This window comes from Doryrhamphus excisus, unplaced genomic scaffold (genome assembly GCF_030265055.1).
Source record: "Doryrhamphus excisus isolate RoL2022-K1 unplaced genomic scaffold, RoL_Dexc_1.0 HiC_scaffold_26, whole genome shotgun sequence".
NCBI classification, from domain to species: Eukaryota; Metazoa; Chordata; class Actinopteri; order Syngnathiformes; family Syngnathidae; genus Doryrhamphus; species Doryrhamphus excisus.
This window is the reverse complement of record NW_026652244.1, coordinates 856,804-872,173: the sequence shown is the minus strand read 5'-3', so window position 1 is coordinate 872,173 and position 15,370 is coordinate 856,804. Positions and strand designations below refer to the sequence as shown.

At 45.7% G+C, this 15,370-nt stretch overlaps 1 protein-coding gene across 1 annotated transcript; it reads left to right on the top strand.

The window, feature by feature from the left end:
• The first annotated feature begins 327 nt into the window (after positions 1–327).
• On the top strand, positions 328–6,783 carry LOC131119372 (uncharacterized). Its single transcript, XM_058064718.1, has one exon. It carries the CDS (start codon positions 665–667, stop codon positions 6,329–6,331), a length of 5,667 nt encoding a protein of 1,888 aa, XP_057920701.1. The 5' UTR covers positions 328–664; the 3' UTR covers positions 6,332–6,783.
• Positions 6,784–15,370: the final 8,587 nt, after the last annotated feature.

The following is a 15,370-nucleotide window of genomic DNA, read 5'->3' as shown; positions in this document are numbered from 1 at the left end:
ACAGCATGTCTTTTGTCCAATGCTTCAAAATGACTCCCAAGATGTGTGCCAACTTTTGAATATAGATTGTGAAGTCAAAACTGTGCCTGTCAATTTGCGTGTTGGACCCTTGGGAGCTCCCTGTAAAAAGGAGAGCATTGTTGCTGACGGCAACTGTTTTTTCCGTGCCATATCACAAGCGGTGAGTGGCACACAGAAAAATCACAGGAAAATTAGACTCCATGTGATTAAACATATGGAAAAGCACTGTGAAGATTACGAGAAGCTTCTCAGGAGTGAGTACAGTTGTTTGGCAGAATATATTAGTGTTTCCAAAATGAAATATGTCAATAGCTGGGCAACTGAGGTGGAAATTCAGGCTGCAGCGGATAGTTTAGGAATAAATATCTTTACTTTTTACGGTGGTCGTTGGTTGAGATATAGTTCAAAGTCAGAATCCAGTCGTGGGATTTATTTGGACAACTCGAGTGGTAATCACTATGAGTGTGTGACATGTGTCAATGAGGGTCAGTTAGGAAGTTGCTTTGGCATTTGTCAGAATGGTACATCTCAGGTCAGTCAGTATGGTACCAGGTCACATCGGCATCAAGTAATTTGCGCTGATAGTGAAGTGGCAGTTGGTTTGAGTGATGTTGTTGAAACAGGCAAAGAAAAACATCAGTCCATGGTTCCACTTGTAAGCCCATCCAAGTATATTCAAAAGAAGAAGGCCCTGGCCCAAAGATCCAAATATGTAGCAGAAATGTTGGAAAGGGAGAAGAAGATAACAATGAGTGTAAAAAAATACAAAGAAGAAGTTGTCTTTAGGCAGAGAATGAAGTCAAGGAGTGTAGCAAAATATAGAAGTGATGTAGTGCATCAAAACATAGTTAAAACATCTAGCATCACAAAGTATAGAAGTGACAGCTTGCACAGGGACAGAGTCAAGGCGCAGAGTGTCAAAAAATATAAAGTAGATACAAGGCACCGGGCCATTGTCAAACTTGCCAGTATACAGAAGTATCACAGTAACTTAGAGCACAAAATGCGTGTAATGGCAGATGTGAAGGCACGAAGACATGCTGCAAAGTTGCGAGAGGAAGAATTTGATGTTGTTGTAGAGAATTTTTTAGAGAAAGTGAAGAATGGGCCCCAGTTTGTCTGCTGTGTGTGCCATAGGTTGATGTTTAAACATCAGGTCCTGCAGTGTCACAGAGAGCATTACAGCAAAAGTGCAAGTGCTTCTCTTGTGAACACGTGCATTAATGAGGATTATTTGCACAAATGTAGTGCAGAGTGCACAGTACCATGTGTGTTGGTGGAGTCTGGTAGAGGGCAGCTGTGGGTTTGCTACACTTGCCATTACAAGATTAGCAAAGGGGAATTCCCACCTGAATGTGTGGCAAATAATTTGGGGGTGGACCCGATTCCTCCTGAGCTGGATTGTCTGAACAGTTTAGAGCAACACTTAATTGCACTAAATATCCCCTTCATGAAAATGCTTGCATTGCCTAAAGGGGGGCAAAATGGTGTCCATGGGCCTGTGACTTGTGTTCCGGCCAATGTTGTTGAAACGACAAATTTGTTGCCACGGTCCAATATGGAAGGCTCTATGCTCCGTGTCAAACTCAAAAGGAAGCTGACTTACAAAGGACACTACGAGTACCATTTTGTAGACAGCATGCACATTCGTGAAGCCTTGAGGTATCTGAAAGAGTCTAATGTGCATTATGAAGATATAGAGTACAACGAGGAGTGGGTCAATGACTTTTGTAGGGAACCTGATGCCTCTCAGGTGGAGGACAGTGTTCCTGCAGTAGATGTCACACCGCCTCTAGATACAGAAGATGAGCTTCTCCATGATAGACAGCAACACTGCATGTTTCAGGACACATGTTTAATGCCAGTTGACATTGGTCAGGAAGCGCTAGATCAGTATTACGACAATATATTGAATGTGGCTCCAGCAGAAGGAAATAATCCTGTGAGGTTGCTTTCTGACCATTCGAATGAAGCTAGATGTTTCCCAGTGTTGTTTCCACATGGTCGTTTCACGTTTCATGATACTCGAAAATATAGGCTGACGGCGTCGCAATATTTCAATAATCGTATCATGCATGCTGATAAGCGGTTTGGGCAGAATGTGGAATACATATTCTATGCTCAGTACTTGTGTGAACTTGTGCAGGTGGTGTCGAGCATTTCCATTGCTTTACGCAAAGGAATTGCTGGTTTGGTGGCAAAAATGGCCAAGGATTTGTTGACCAACGATGAGTCGTTAAAGACATTGTTGGAATGTGACCAGGGCTATCGTTTTCTGAAGCCCATCAGAGGCACTCCAGCCTTTTGGCAGAGTACGCAGCGTGATATTTTGGCTTGTGTGCGTCAGCTTGGTGTTCCCACGTGGTTTTGTTCTTTTTCGTCTGCTGATTTACGGTGGCAAAACTTGGTAGACTGTGTTTTGAGGCAAGAGGGTAGAACGCAAACGGCTGCAGAGTTGGAGTGGGCTGACAGGTGTGATTTGTTGAGACGGAATCCTGTGACTGCTGCACGGATGTTTGATTTCCGGTGGCATGTCTTTCTCAGAGGGGTGATAATGTCTTCGAGCCAACCGATTGGCAAAGTTGTAGACTATTTTTACCGGGTGGAATTTCAGCAGCGTGGTTCCCCGCATGTACATTGTTTGTTCTGGGTCGAGAATGCCCCACGTATTGAAGTGAACTCAGATGAAGAAGTCACAAAGTTTATTGATAGATATGTTACTTGTGAATTGCAGCCACAGGATGAAGGATTGACAGAGACAGTGTCTTCCGTACAGCAGCATTCTAAGAGACACTCTAAAACGTGCAAAAAGAAAAACACAGTGTGTCGTTTCGGTTTTCCCAAACCTGTGTCAGGACGAACATTTATTAGCCATCAGTTTGACGGACAGGGACAAAAAACATGCACTTGTCAGGTTAGCCAATCAACCGGTGTTAAAACATGCACATGTCCAAAAGCATCCCAAAATGCCGTAAACATGAAAGCAGAAGAGGCGTCGGAAATCATAAAATCCATTAAAACAGCCCTGGCTGACGAGAACCACGCATATCAAAGCGTGGAACATTTGTTCCATAGTCTCGGTATAACACAAAATACTTTTGAGGCCGCACATCGCCGCTTGGGTCGTCGTACGGAAGTCATAATGAAGCGTCAAATCAATGAGGTTTGGATCAATCCATACAGCAAACCTCTGCTTAAATGCTGGAATGCTAATATGGACATCCAGTATGTCGTTGATGCGTATGCGTGCGTGGTTTATATAATCTCGTATATTTCCAAAGCTGAGAGGGAGATTGGATTGCTGCTGAGTAATGCCCAGAAAGAAGCATCCAAACAGGCAAACGTCAGTGCCAAAGAGGCCTTAAAAAGTCTTGGCAGTGTGTACCTGCACAATAGAGACGTGTGTGCACAAGAGGCCGTTTACCGGGTGACAAATATGCATCTTAAGGAATGCTCGCGCAAAGTAGTTTTTGTTCCAACAGGGGACAATGTGGTCAAAATGAGTTTGCCTGTGAGTGTTTTGCGTCAAAAAGCTTCATCGGCCGAATTAACAACGGAAGACATGTGGATGACCAGCATTGTCGACCGTTATAAAAACAGACCAAACGACGACACGTTTAATGACATGTGCTTGGCACAATTTGCTTCGGAATACCGCATCATTAGCAAAAACGAAAGGTCGGCATCCAAAATAGAACTTAAAAACAACTACGGACATGTGACAAAACGTACACGGACCAAACCTGCCGTAGTACGCTCTGCGCGCTTTTCAGAAACCAAAAACCCAGAGTTGTATTATCGTAGCCTTTTGCAGTTGTATCTGCCATACCGGGTGGATTTGCAGTTAAGACCTGCCAACTGCCCAACATTTGAAGAATTTTATGACAATGGTGCGGTCCGATTAAATGATGGGTCGATGCATTCTGTTCGATCCATAGTGGAAACAAATAAACAACATTTCGACAACGACGGGGATGAACTGGACAGCATCCAAAGATCTATTGATCACAGCGGTGTTGCTGAGGATGCGTGGTGTCTGCTGTGTCCAGAGCAAGAATTGGAAAGGCTACAATGCGAAGAAGAACGCCGGAAAAAACAGCAGTTGGTCGAAGAAGAGGCAGAAGTAATACCTGACTTGGCAAATGAAAATAGAACCGCTCTAAACTTACAAAAGCAAAAGTCAATGAGTCGAAATGATGGCTTGGCATTAATCCGCTCCCTAAATAATACTCAAATGGACATTTTTTACAAAATTAGACAGTGGTGCCTTGATAAAGTAGGTGGGAGAAAACCCGAGCCTTTACACTTATTCATCACAGGTGGTGCCGGGACAGGAAAAAGCCACCTAATTAAAGCCATCCAATATGAGGCTACCAGGTTGTTGTCAACAATGTGTCGGCAACCGGACAATATTTCTGTCTGTCTAGCTGCACCAACAGGGATTGCTGCTTACAATTTGAATGCCACAACAATACACAGCACATTGAGCATCGGCAAGGATACCCGTTTGCCTTACACACCACTGGGTGAGGAAACGGTGAATTCCTTGCGTGCCAAGTTCGCGGACCTCCAAATTTTGATTATCGATGAAATATCGATGGTTGATCACAAGTTGTTGACGTACATTCATGGTAGGCTCCGACAAATTAAGCAAACCGGTGACTATGCTGCATTTGGCAACGTCAGCATCATCGCCGTCGGTGATTTTTACCAGTTACCGCCAGTCAAAGGAAAGCCTCTTTATGTCGAAGACGCCACTTTCAACTTGTGGACAAATCTTTTCAGTGTTGTCGAACTGACAACGATAGTCCGGCAAAAAGATAATCAGTTTGCAGCATTGCTAAATAGACTCCGCAAACATCCGAAAGGCGCGGCGTTGTTGGAAACAGACATAGAACTTTTGAAACAGCGCGAAACGGGTGAGGTCAGCTCCGCGTTACATGTGTTTCCAACCAATCAACAAGTAAACGAATACAATCTAAAACAGCTTTTCAGGATCTGTCCGGAGTACACGACGATAAAAGCTGAGGATTTCAGCCAAAACAAAAAATCCGGTAAATTAGAAAGAAAAGTAGGGCACCACAGCAAAGTTTACAACACGTGTTTAGAGGAAACTCTGCACATCGCTAAAGATGCACGTGTAATGCTTTGCAAAAACATCGATATTGACGACGGCTTAGTTAACGGGGTTAGTGGCACTGTCTCTGATGTTCTTTTCCAAAAGGATGACACATTTCCGAGTAAGATCTATATAAAGTTTGATGATGCCAAAGTAGGTCAACAAAGGCGCGCACAAACTGCTGAGTCTGTCACGCTAAAAGACAGTACATTTATTCTGCCAGAGGAAGAAAAAGTAACTAAAAGTGGTGGCATGCGTCGCCAGTTCCCTCTGAAGCTCGCTTGGGCTTGCACGGTGCATAAAGTCCAGGGTGTTACCGTGAGCAATGTAGTTGTGTCTCTAGACAGGGTGTTTTCCGCAGGGCAGGCGTATGTTGCATTGAGTCGGGTCACAGCTTTAGACGGTTTGATTATTGAAAAGTTTAATGCCGAAAAGATTTACTGTAATGATGCCATTAAGAATGCTGTAGGTAGGATGCCAGCATTTTTGACAGAAAGTGAACCAACACAAACAAATGTACAACCACCACATTTCACAATTTATTTGATGAATGTCCAAAATTTGACAAAACATGCGTCAGATTTGGCAGCATGTACACAGCACCTGCAGCCTAACTGCATCGCTGTGACAGAAACGTGGCTGCCAACGGCATGTACACCCAGGAGTGTAACCATTCCTGGGTACCATTTCCATAGCCAACCACGATGTTTGTCTTACTCCAGCAGTAACCCTGCTTTGGTAGAATTACAAGGGCAACAGCATGGCGGAGTTGGCATGTACATTGCAGACCACCTGCACTGTAGTGTTGTCTCCGCCCCAAACTTCAACTTGGAAGTTTTACTGGTGAACTGCTCCTCACCCAGTGTGTTAATAGCAGTTGTGTATCGACCACCCTCCTATCCAATGGCGTTGTTTCAAGGTCACCTTGGCACGCTGCTGGATTGGTTGCACCAGAAGTACGCCAGCATTGTCGTACTGGGAGATTTTAATGAAAATTTGTTAAAATCTTCCACTATCAGCACATTCATGGCTAGGAAAGGGTTCTGCCAGTCAGTCAAACATCCTACCACAGAAAAGGGTACACTAATTGACCATGTATATGTCAAAACATCACACTTTGATGTAGAATCGGTTGTGATGCCCACTTATTTCAGTGATCATGAAGGGATTTTGTGCTCTTTTAAATACTAAATTTAAAACACACACACACACACACACATACACATTCCACTTCAGCGTTCTTCTGGCAGTCTTATAGTGTAAGTGTAGTGTATAGTGTAAAATAGGTTTAGGTTCAACCAGTGGACAATTTACAATCCACGAGTTTACTTGCCCACGAGAACGGTGGATTGTATTTGTCAATCGCTGAATGAACGTGTAAGTGTATTGTATAGTGTAAAATAGGTTTAGGTTCAACCAGTGGACAATTTACAATCCACGAGTTTACTTGCCCACAAGAACGGTGGATTGTATTTGTCAATCGCTGAATGAACGTGTAAGTGTATTGTATAGTGTAAAATAGGTTTAGGTTCAACCAGTGGACAATTTACAATCCACGAGTTTACTTGCCCACAAGAACGGTGGATTGTATTTGTCAATCACGGAATAAAAGTGAAATCACTGGTCATAGTTAAGATCCCAGTTTCTGTTTTGGATAGGAAGTATTTTCCTTATTTGTCAACCCAGTAAATTAACATGTACATAATGTAAATATGTACATAATGTAAATATGTACATAATGTAAATATGTACATAATGTAAATATGTACATATGTAAATATTGTAACATCTGCATAGATTTTAAATAGTATACATATTGTATATATGTAAATGTGTATATATGTAAATGTGTATATATGTAAATGTGTATATATGTAAATGTGTATATATGTAAATAGTACCTGATGAAATGATCCCAGTGCTGCCTCACTCACCTGTCCTCTTGTCTTGATAGTTACCGCCTGTCTGCCTTAAAGTTAAATACAAAAGGGATTCAAACCTTTTTCAACAGTTATTTTTCCAACCAAATTGTATTAGTCAATCACTGGTGCAAAATTCAACCAGTGCCCAAAATTAAGAATCAAAGGGATTAAAACTAAGACTTTTCTGAACACGTTGGTATTTTTCTAACCAGTGGACATTTTCCAATCCGCGAGTTTACTCTTCCGAGAACGGTGGATTGTGTTTGTCAATCACTGGCGAAAAATACGTTTTTTCAGACACGGTAATGCAAACAATGAGGGCAATGTAAATATGTAAATGAATATGCAAATATGTAAATATGTAAACATGTAAATATGTAAACATGTAAATATGTGAACATGTAAATATGTAAATATGTAAATATGTGAATGTATATTGTGACTAACCTCTGCTCTTGTCTTTCTAGTTGCCACCTGTCTTCAGTTCCACAAGCATCCTCTTTATATTAAACATAGTAGCAGTAGAAGTGCATGCGTATGTTAACATAGTAGCAGTAGAAGTGCATGCGTAGATTTAACATAGTAGCAGTAGAATAGCATAGAAGTAAAACTAATCCCATAAGTGCATCATACCAACTATTATAATAGCAATGTAGTAGTTTGCATGCATGTGAGTTTTCATCAACAGGACAAGACCCCTCTGACGGTGTGAGTGTCCTCTGACAACTGCTGCATGTGGTAAGATATGGAGCTGTTTTCACTATTCATATTGGTCAAATTCTGTTCATGTGTGAAACACTTGCCTTTTTTGCCACTTGACATTATACTCGCATGTGATTTCTCCCGATACGTAAACCGGGCTCCAGACCACAAGTTAAACTTTGCTTTGTAGGTAAAATACATCTTGAAATGTTGCCAGTCACATAAAAACAATTTCTTTTTGACCAAGTAGCTTGAATTAGCTGGAAGTTGAAACACCTCCACTATGCTAAATGGGACACAGAATCTTACATGAGTTTATGTTCTGCAGGGGAAAAATGTTAACCTGTTAACCAAAATGTGTGGGGGCCTTGTGCTTGTGCTACTAAAATTATACATACAATGCCATGGTACTTGTAGTACAAAAAAACCTTCCTCATGCCGTCTTCTTTGACCTTTTTATATGATCATAGCAAGTTTACTAACGCATTTGCTTTCACTCTTTCTCTGACCTGTAGTGAATGCTGGCTGCTTCCAGAGGAGCTCCCACCGTTGCACCATGACATCCACCCATTGCTGACGGGATAGGATACTGGTGATTCCAGGAACTGGTCATCGTGGGACTGCAACTACTGATCCTTTCCTCCACCCATTCTTAACCCTCTGTCCTTTCTTCACCACTGTCTACCTACCATCTCTCCGTCATCCCTCTCAACCCAACCGGTCGAGACAGAAGGCCGCCCCATAGAGCCTGGGTTCTGTCCAAGGTTTCTCAAAGAGTTTTTCCTTGCCTCCGTTGCCAAGTGCTTGCTCGTGTGGGGTTCAGTTGGTTCTCTTTCTAGATAACTTCCATATGATGATTAGAATTGGCACTATATCAAATAAATTGGCTTGACATAACTGCTTTTGTCATTTCTGCATGTTTAGTACATAACCACACACGTGTTCATTCATAGTTTAGACAATCTACAATGTCAACTCTGTCTCTGCTGCTATCCTGCAAAACACTCCACCCACTTGGACCCTGGGTGGACCACAGAGATGCTTCACAGACCAAGGACCCAACCAGCAATCGTGGAGTCCACCAGCATGGCGCATCAAAATATAGCTGGGATTGGTTCCAGCACACCTATGACCCATGTGGAGGATGAACAGCATAGAAGGATGGTATAATGATGAATGTCAGCATAATTGTGTCCATAATTGACTGTGTGGCAGGGTGTTATGACAGATATTGACAACTCTTTCAAAGGTGGGTATGTGGTCATGTCCTGTTTGATCTCACAACTCCCTAAAAGTCTTGGGACAGACAGACCATGTAGAATGTAGTTCTACTTTTCCAGAGGTTGGTGGCGCTATACAGTCTAAGGTGGGTACATGGTCATGTCCTGTCTGCCACCATAGAAAAAAATCAGACCATATAGAATGGAGTTATACAATTCAAACAGTTGGTGGCGCTATATGTACACAGTCAGACTGATTTTCCTTCCATGTGTAAGGAAGTTACGGCAGATAGACATTTCAACCAGTTGGTGGCGCTATAGAGTCTGTATACACACAGTATAGCAAACTAGAGATTGACCCAACACCAAAAAAAAATTCAAGACAATCTGACCATGAATCAGGAAGTTACGGCAGATGTACAGCTCTGCCTGTTGGTGGTGCTCTGGTCATAGACCACCAGAAAAAATTTGGGGCAGATCCGACCATGTGGAAGGAAGTTACAGCTGATATACATTTCCACCAGTTGGTGGCGCTATAAAGTCTATGTACACACAGTATAACAGACCAGAGTTTGACCCAACACACCAAAAACATTTTCAAGACAATCTGACCATGAATCAGGAAGTTACGGCAGATATACATTTCCACCAGTTGGTGGCGCTATAGAGTCCATATACACACACAGTCACAGACTGGAGGGTGACCGAACCCACCCAAAAAAATTAGGAGACGATCCGACCATGCGTAAGGAAGTTACGGCAGATATACATTTCCAGTTGGTGGCGCTGTGTTTTGAACATGGGTTCTGGAGCGTTAGGTGCGTCCTGTCATGATAGACGTCTCCACCGAAAATCATAGTGATACGTGCAACGGGTGGCGAGGGATAATGATTTGAAACTTCTAGGTGGCGCTAGTGTGTCAATTTAGATTGGTGTCACATGGGAGCACCACCAGGGCGCTCAGGCCTGGATTCTGACCTTACGTGTAAGATTTCAGCAGCCTGTGACCTTCTGCGGGCAAAATATGAGCCTTCGATGGTCAATGGCGAAGGCTGACCATTCGCCATGGCCACGCCCACCACATGTGCTTTACACAAATCACAGTCCATCAACTGACATCATCAGTCTGTCAGTCAAACTGTGTATTGACTTTGATGTACATTGCTTCAAGGCAAGGCCAGACACCAGGCAGGGCCAGATAAGGTAAAAGTTAAGGTTAAAGTAAAAGTTTGGTGGCGTGCCACGCCCACATCCTAAGTAGCAGCCCAAAATCCTTCGCAATTTAACGTGGGCCATCCGTCTAGTGTCCGTTGATGCTACAACGGACTCATTCGGTCAAACCCCCTAGGAGGAGTTCGTCGAGATACGACCCCTACATCCTCCCCCAAATGGCCGCCGCCACCTAAAATGGCCGACTTCCTGTTGGTTTTAGAACATGGGTTCTTGAGACTTTTTTGTGCGTCCTGTCACGAGTGATGTCTCCTCCGAAAATCATGCCCATACGTGCAACGGGACGCGAGGGATAATTATTTTAAAACTTGTAGGTGGCGCTAGTGAGTCAATTTGGCTTGGTTTCAAATGGGGGCCCCACCAGGGCCCTCAGGCCTGGAATCTGCCCCCCCTTATGAGTTTTCAAGCACATGCGATCTTCTGCGGGCGAATGATGACCCTTTCTTTGTAAACGGCGAGGCCTGAGCATTCGCCGCCAGGCCACGCCCACCACGTGCGCTTTTCCTGCATCATGCTCCATCAACAGGCTTCACCAGGCTGTCAGGCAGTGACCTTGTGACCTCGGTGTTCATCTGATGAATCTCCTGCCAGAAAAGGCCTCATGTAGATGACACGCCTTTAACCGGTCGCCAATAGGTGGCGCTGCGACGAAATCAGGAAGTGACCTACGGGGACCTTCGGGGCGGGGCCATGATCACATGTACCAAGTATGATGAAGATCTGACCACGTGGAGCCAAGTTATTCACGTCTACAGTTACGCTCAGCGTGCAAGGCCCGGACAGATGAAAAAGGGCAAATTTTGGGGGCGTGCCACGCCCACATCGTATGGAATATCCCAAAATCCTTCGCAATTTAACGTCGGCCATCCGTCTAGTGTCCGTTGATGCAACAACGGACTCATTCGGTCAAACCCCCTAGGAGGAGTTCGTCGAGATACGACCCCAACTTCTGGCCCGAAAAAGGCTGGCGCCATCCAAAATGGCCGACTTCCTGTTCGTTTTGCAATATGGGTTCTTGAGACTTTTTGGTCCGTCCTGTCACGATAGACGTCTCCACCAAGTTTCGTGAGGATCGGTGAAACTGGTGGCGGGGGCCAATTTTTTTTAAATTTCCAGGTGGCGCTAGAGAGCCAATTTTGGAACATTATATTTGAAACCCATAAAATATCAAATTTTTCGCCAGACCTGATGCGCTCGCCAAATTTGGTGAGTTTTCGGGCATGTTAAGGCCCTCAAAATGGCGCTCAAAGGCGGAGAAGAATAATAATAATAATAAGAAAAAGAAACGGAACGATTACAATAGGGCTTTCGCACTGGTCAGTGCTCGAGCCCTAATTAAAACTGCAAGCAGTGATGAGTGGGCTCGAGCACCCCGACGCGCTCGGGGGTACGGGCGTGTCGGGGTTACGCGCGGGTCGGGGGCGTGCGCGCGACCGGATGGACGCGCCGTACGAAAAACCGCGGCGATGGGATAAGCGGTAAGGGGGTCACGGCACTTGCAATTTTCCGCCAGGAGGGGGCGACGCCGGCGGCGAGGCGGGTGCGCGGTCACGTCCTTTCCGACGCCCCGAACCGCCATAAAAAAATTCGCGACAATCGGACGGTGCGGTAGGTACTTGCGGCGGATATACTTTTCCGCCTGTGGGTGGCGCTATACAGTCTATGCGCCCACACGGTAACGGACCGGAGGGTACCCCGAACCTTCAGAAAAAATTAGGTGCCGATTGGACCGTGCGGAAGGAAGTTACGGCTGATATACATTTCCACCAGTTGGTGGCGCTATAGTATATGTACACACACTGTCATAGACCAGAGGGTACCCCGAACCACCGGAAAAAAATTTGGGCAGATCCGACCATGTGGGAGGAAGTTACGGCAGATATACATTTCCACCAGTTGGTGGCGCTATAGAGTCTATGGACATGCAGATTCAAAGAGTGGAGGGTGATCCGACCGACCAAAAAAATTTAGAGACGATCCGACCATGTGTAAGGAAGTTACGGCTATATACATTTCCACCAGTTGGTGGCGCTATATAGTCTATGTACACACACAGTCATAGACCAGAGGGTATTCCAGACCACCAGAAAAAATTTGGGCCTGATCAGACCATGTGGAAAGAAGTTACGGCAGATATACATTTAGACCAGTTGGTGGCGCTATAGAGTCTATATACACACCCGGTCACAGAGTGGAGGGTGACCCAACCCAGCCAAAAAAATGTGGAGACGATCCGACCATGCATCAGGAAGTTACGGCAGATATACATTTTCGCAAGTTGGTGGCGCTATACAGTCTATGTACACACACAGTCATAGACCAGAGGGTACACCAAACCCCCAGAAAAAATTTGGGACCGATCCGACCATGTGGACGGAAGTTACGACAGCTATACATTTTCACCAGTTGGTGGCGCTATACAGTCTATGTACACACAGTATAACAGACCAGAGATTGACCCAACACACCAAAAAAAATTTCAAGACAATCTGACCATGAATCAGGAAGTTACAGCAGATATACATTTCCACCATTTGGTGGCGCTATAGCGTATATACACACACTGTCATAGACCAGAGGGTACCCCAAACCACCAGAAAAAAATTTGGGCAGATCGGACCAAGTGGGAGGAAGTTACGGCAGATATACATTTTCACCAGTTGGTGGCGCTATAGAGTCTATGTACACACCCAGTCATAGACCGGAGGGTACCCCAAACCACCAGAAAAAATTTGTCTATGTACACACAGTATAACAGACCAGAGATTGACCCAACACACCAAAAAAATTTTCAAGACAATCTGACCATGAATCAGGAAGTTACGGCAGATATACATTTCCAGAAGTTGGTGGCGCTATAGAGTCTATATACACACACAGTCACAGACTGGAGGGTGACCGAACCTACCCAAAAAAATTTGGAGACAATTCGACCATGCATAAGGAAGTTACAGCATATATACATTTCCACCAGTTGGTGGCGCTATACGGTCTATGTACACACACAGTCATAGACCAGAGGGTACCCCAGACCACCAGAAAAAATTTGGGGCCGATCCGACCATGTGGAAGGAAGTTGCGGCTATATACATTTTCACCAGTTGGTGGCGCTATAGAGTCTATATACACACACAGTCACAGACTGGAGGGTGACCGAACCCACCCAAAAAAATTAGGAGACGATCCGACCATGCGTAAGGAAGTTACGCCAGATATACATTTCCACCAGTTGGTGGCGCTGTGTTTTGAACATGGGTTCTGGAGCGTTAGGTGCGTCCTGTCATGATAGACTTCTCCACCGAAAATCATAGCGATACGTGCAACGGGTGGCGAGGGATAATGAATTGAAACTTCTAGGTGGCGCTAGTGTGTCAATTTAGATTGGTGTCACATGGGAGCACCACCAGGGCCCTCAGGCCTGGAACCTGCCCCCCGTTATGAGTTTTCAAGCACATGCGACCTTCTGCGGGCGAATGATGACCCTTTCTTTGTAAACGGCGAGGCCTGAGCATTCGCCGCCAGGCCACGCCCACCACATGCGCTTTTCCTGCATCATGGTCCAGCAACAGGCTTCACCAGGCTGTCAGGCAGTGACCTTGTGACCTCGGTGTTAATCTGATGAATCTCCTGCCAGAAAAGGCCTCATGTAGATGACACGCCTTTAGCCTGTCGCCAATAGGTGGCGCTGCGACGAAATCAGGAAGTGACCTACGGGGACCTTCGGGGTGGGGCCATGATCACATGTACCAAGTATGATGAAGATCTGACCACGTGGAGCCAAGTTATTCACGTCTACAGTTACGCTCAGCGTGCAAGGCCCGGGCAGATGAAAAAGGGCAAATTTTGGGGGCGTGCCACGCCCACATCGTACGGAATATCCCAAAATCCTTCGCAATTTAACGTCGGCCATCCGTCTAGTGTCCGTTGATGATACAACGGACTCATTCGGTCAAACCCCCTAGGAGGAGTTCGTCGAGATACGACCCCAACTTCTGGCCCGAAAAAGGCCGGCGCCATCCAAAATGGCCGACTTCCTGTTCGTTTTGCAATATGGGTTCTTGAGACTTTTTGGTCCGTCCTGTCACGATAGACGTCTCCACCAAGTTTCGTGACGATCGGTGAAACTGGTGGCGGGGGCCAATTTTTTTTTAATTTCAAGGTGGCGCTAGAGAGCCAATTTTGGAACATTATATTTGAAACCCATAAAATATCAAATTTTTCGCCAGACCTGATGCGCTCTGCAAATTTGGTGAGTTTTCGGGCATGTTCAGGCCCTCAAAATGGCGCTCAAAGGCGGAGAAGAATAATAATAATTAAAACTGCAAGCAGTGATGAGCGGGCTCGAGCACCCCGCGTCGGGGGTACGCGCGGGTCGGGGTACGCGCGGGTGGGGGGTACGCGCGGGTCGGGGGTACGCGCGGGTCGGGGCACGCGCGGGTCGGGGCACGCGTGTGTCCGGACGGGCGCGCGGACGCGCCGTACGAAAAACCGCGGCGATGGGATAAGCGGTAAGGGAGTTACGGCACTTGCAATTTTCCGCCAGGAGGGGGCGACGCCGGCGGCGATGCGGGTGCGCGGTCACGTCCCGTCCGACGCCCCGAACAGCCATAAAAAAATTCCCGACGATCGGACCGTGCGGTAGGTACTTGCGGCGGATATACGTTTCCGCCTGTGGGTGGCGCTATACAGTCTATGCGCCCACACGGTAACGGACCGGAGGGTACCCCGAACCACCAGAAAAAATTAGGTGCCGATCCGACCGTGCGGAAGGAAGTTACGGCAGATATACATTTCCACCAGTTGGTGGCGCTATAGCGTATGTACACACACTGTCATAGACCAGAGTGTACCACGAACCACCGGAAAAAAATTCGGGCAGATCCGACCATGTGGGAGGAAGTTAGGGCAGATATACATTTTCACCAGTTGGTGGTGCTATAGAGTCTACGTATATACACACCAGGTGACAGAGTGGAGGGTGACCCAACCCAGCAAAAAAAATGTGGAGACGATCCGACCATGCATAACGAAGTTACGGCAGATATACATTTTCGCCAGTTGGTGGCGCTATACAGTCTATGTACACACACAGTCACAATCCAGAGGGTACCCCGAACCACCGGAAAAAAATTCGGGCAGATCCGACCATGTAGGAG

What these genes read in the sequence shown, in the direction of transcription:
- LOC131119372 (XM_058064718.1), top strand. Translation starts at nt 665, where the DNA reads ATGGTTCCACTTGTAAGCCCATCCAAGTATATTCAAAAGAAGAAGGCC.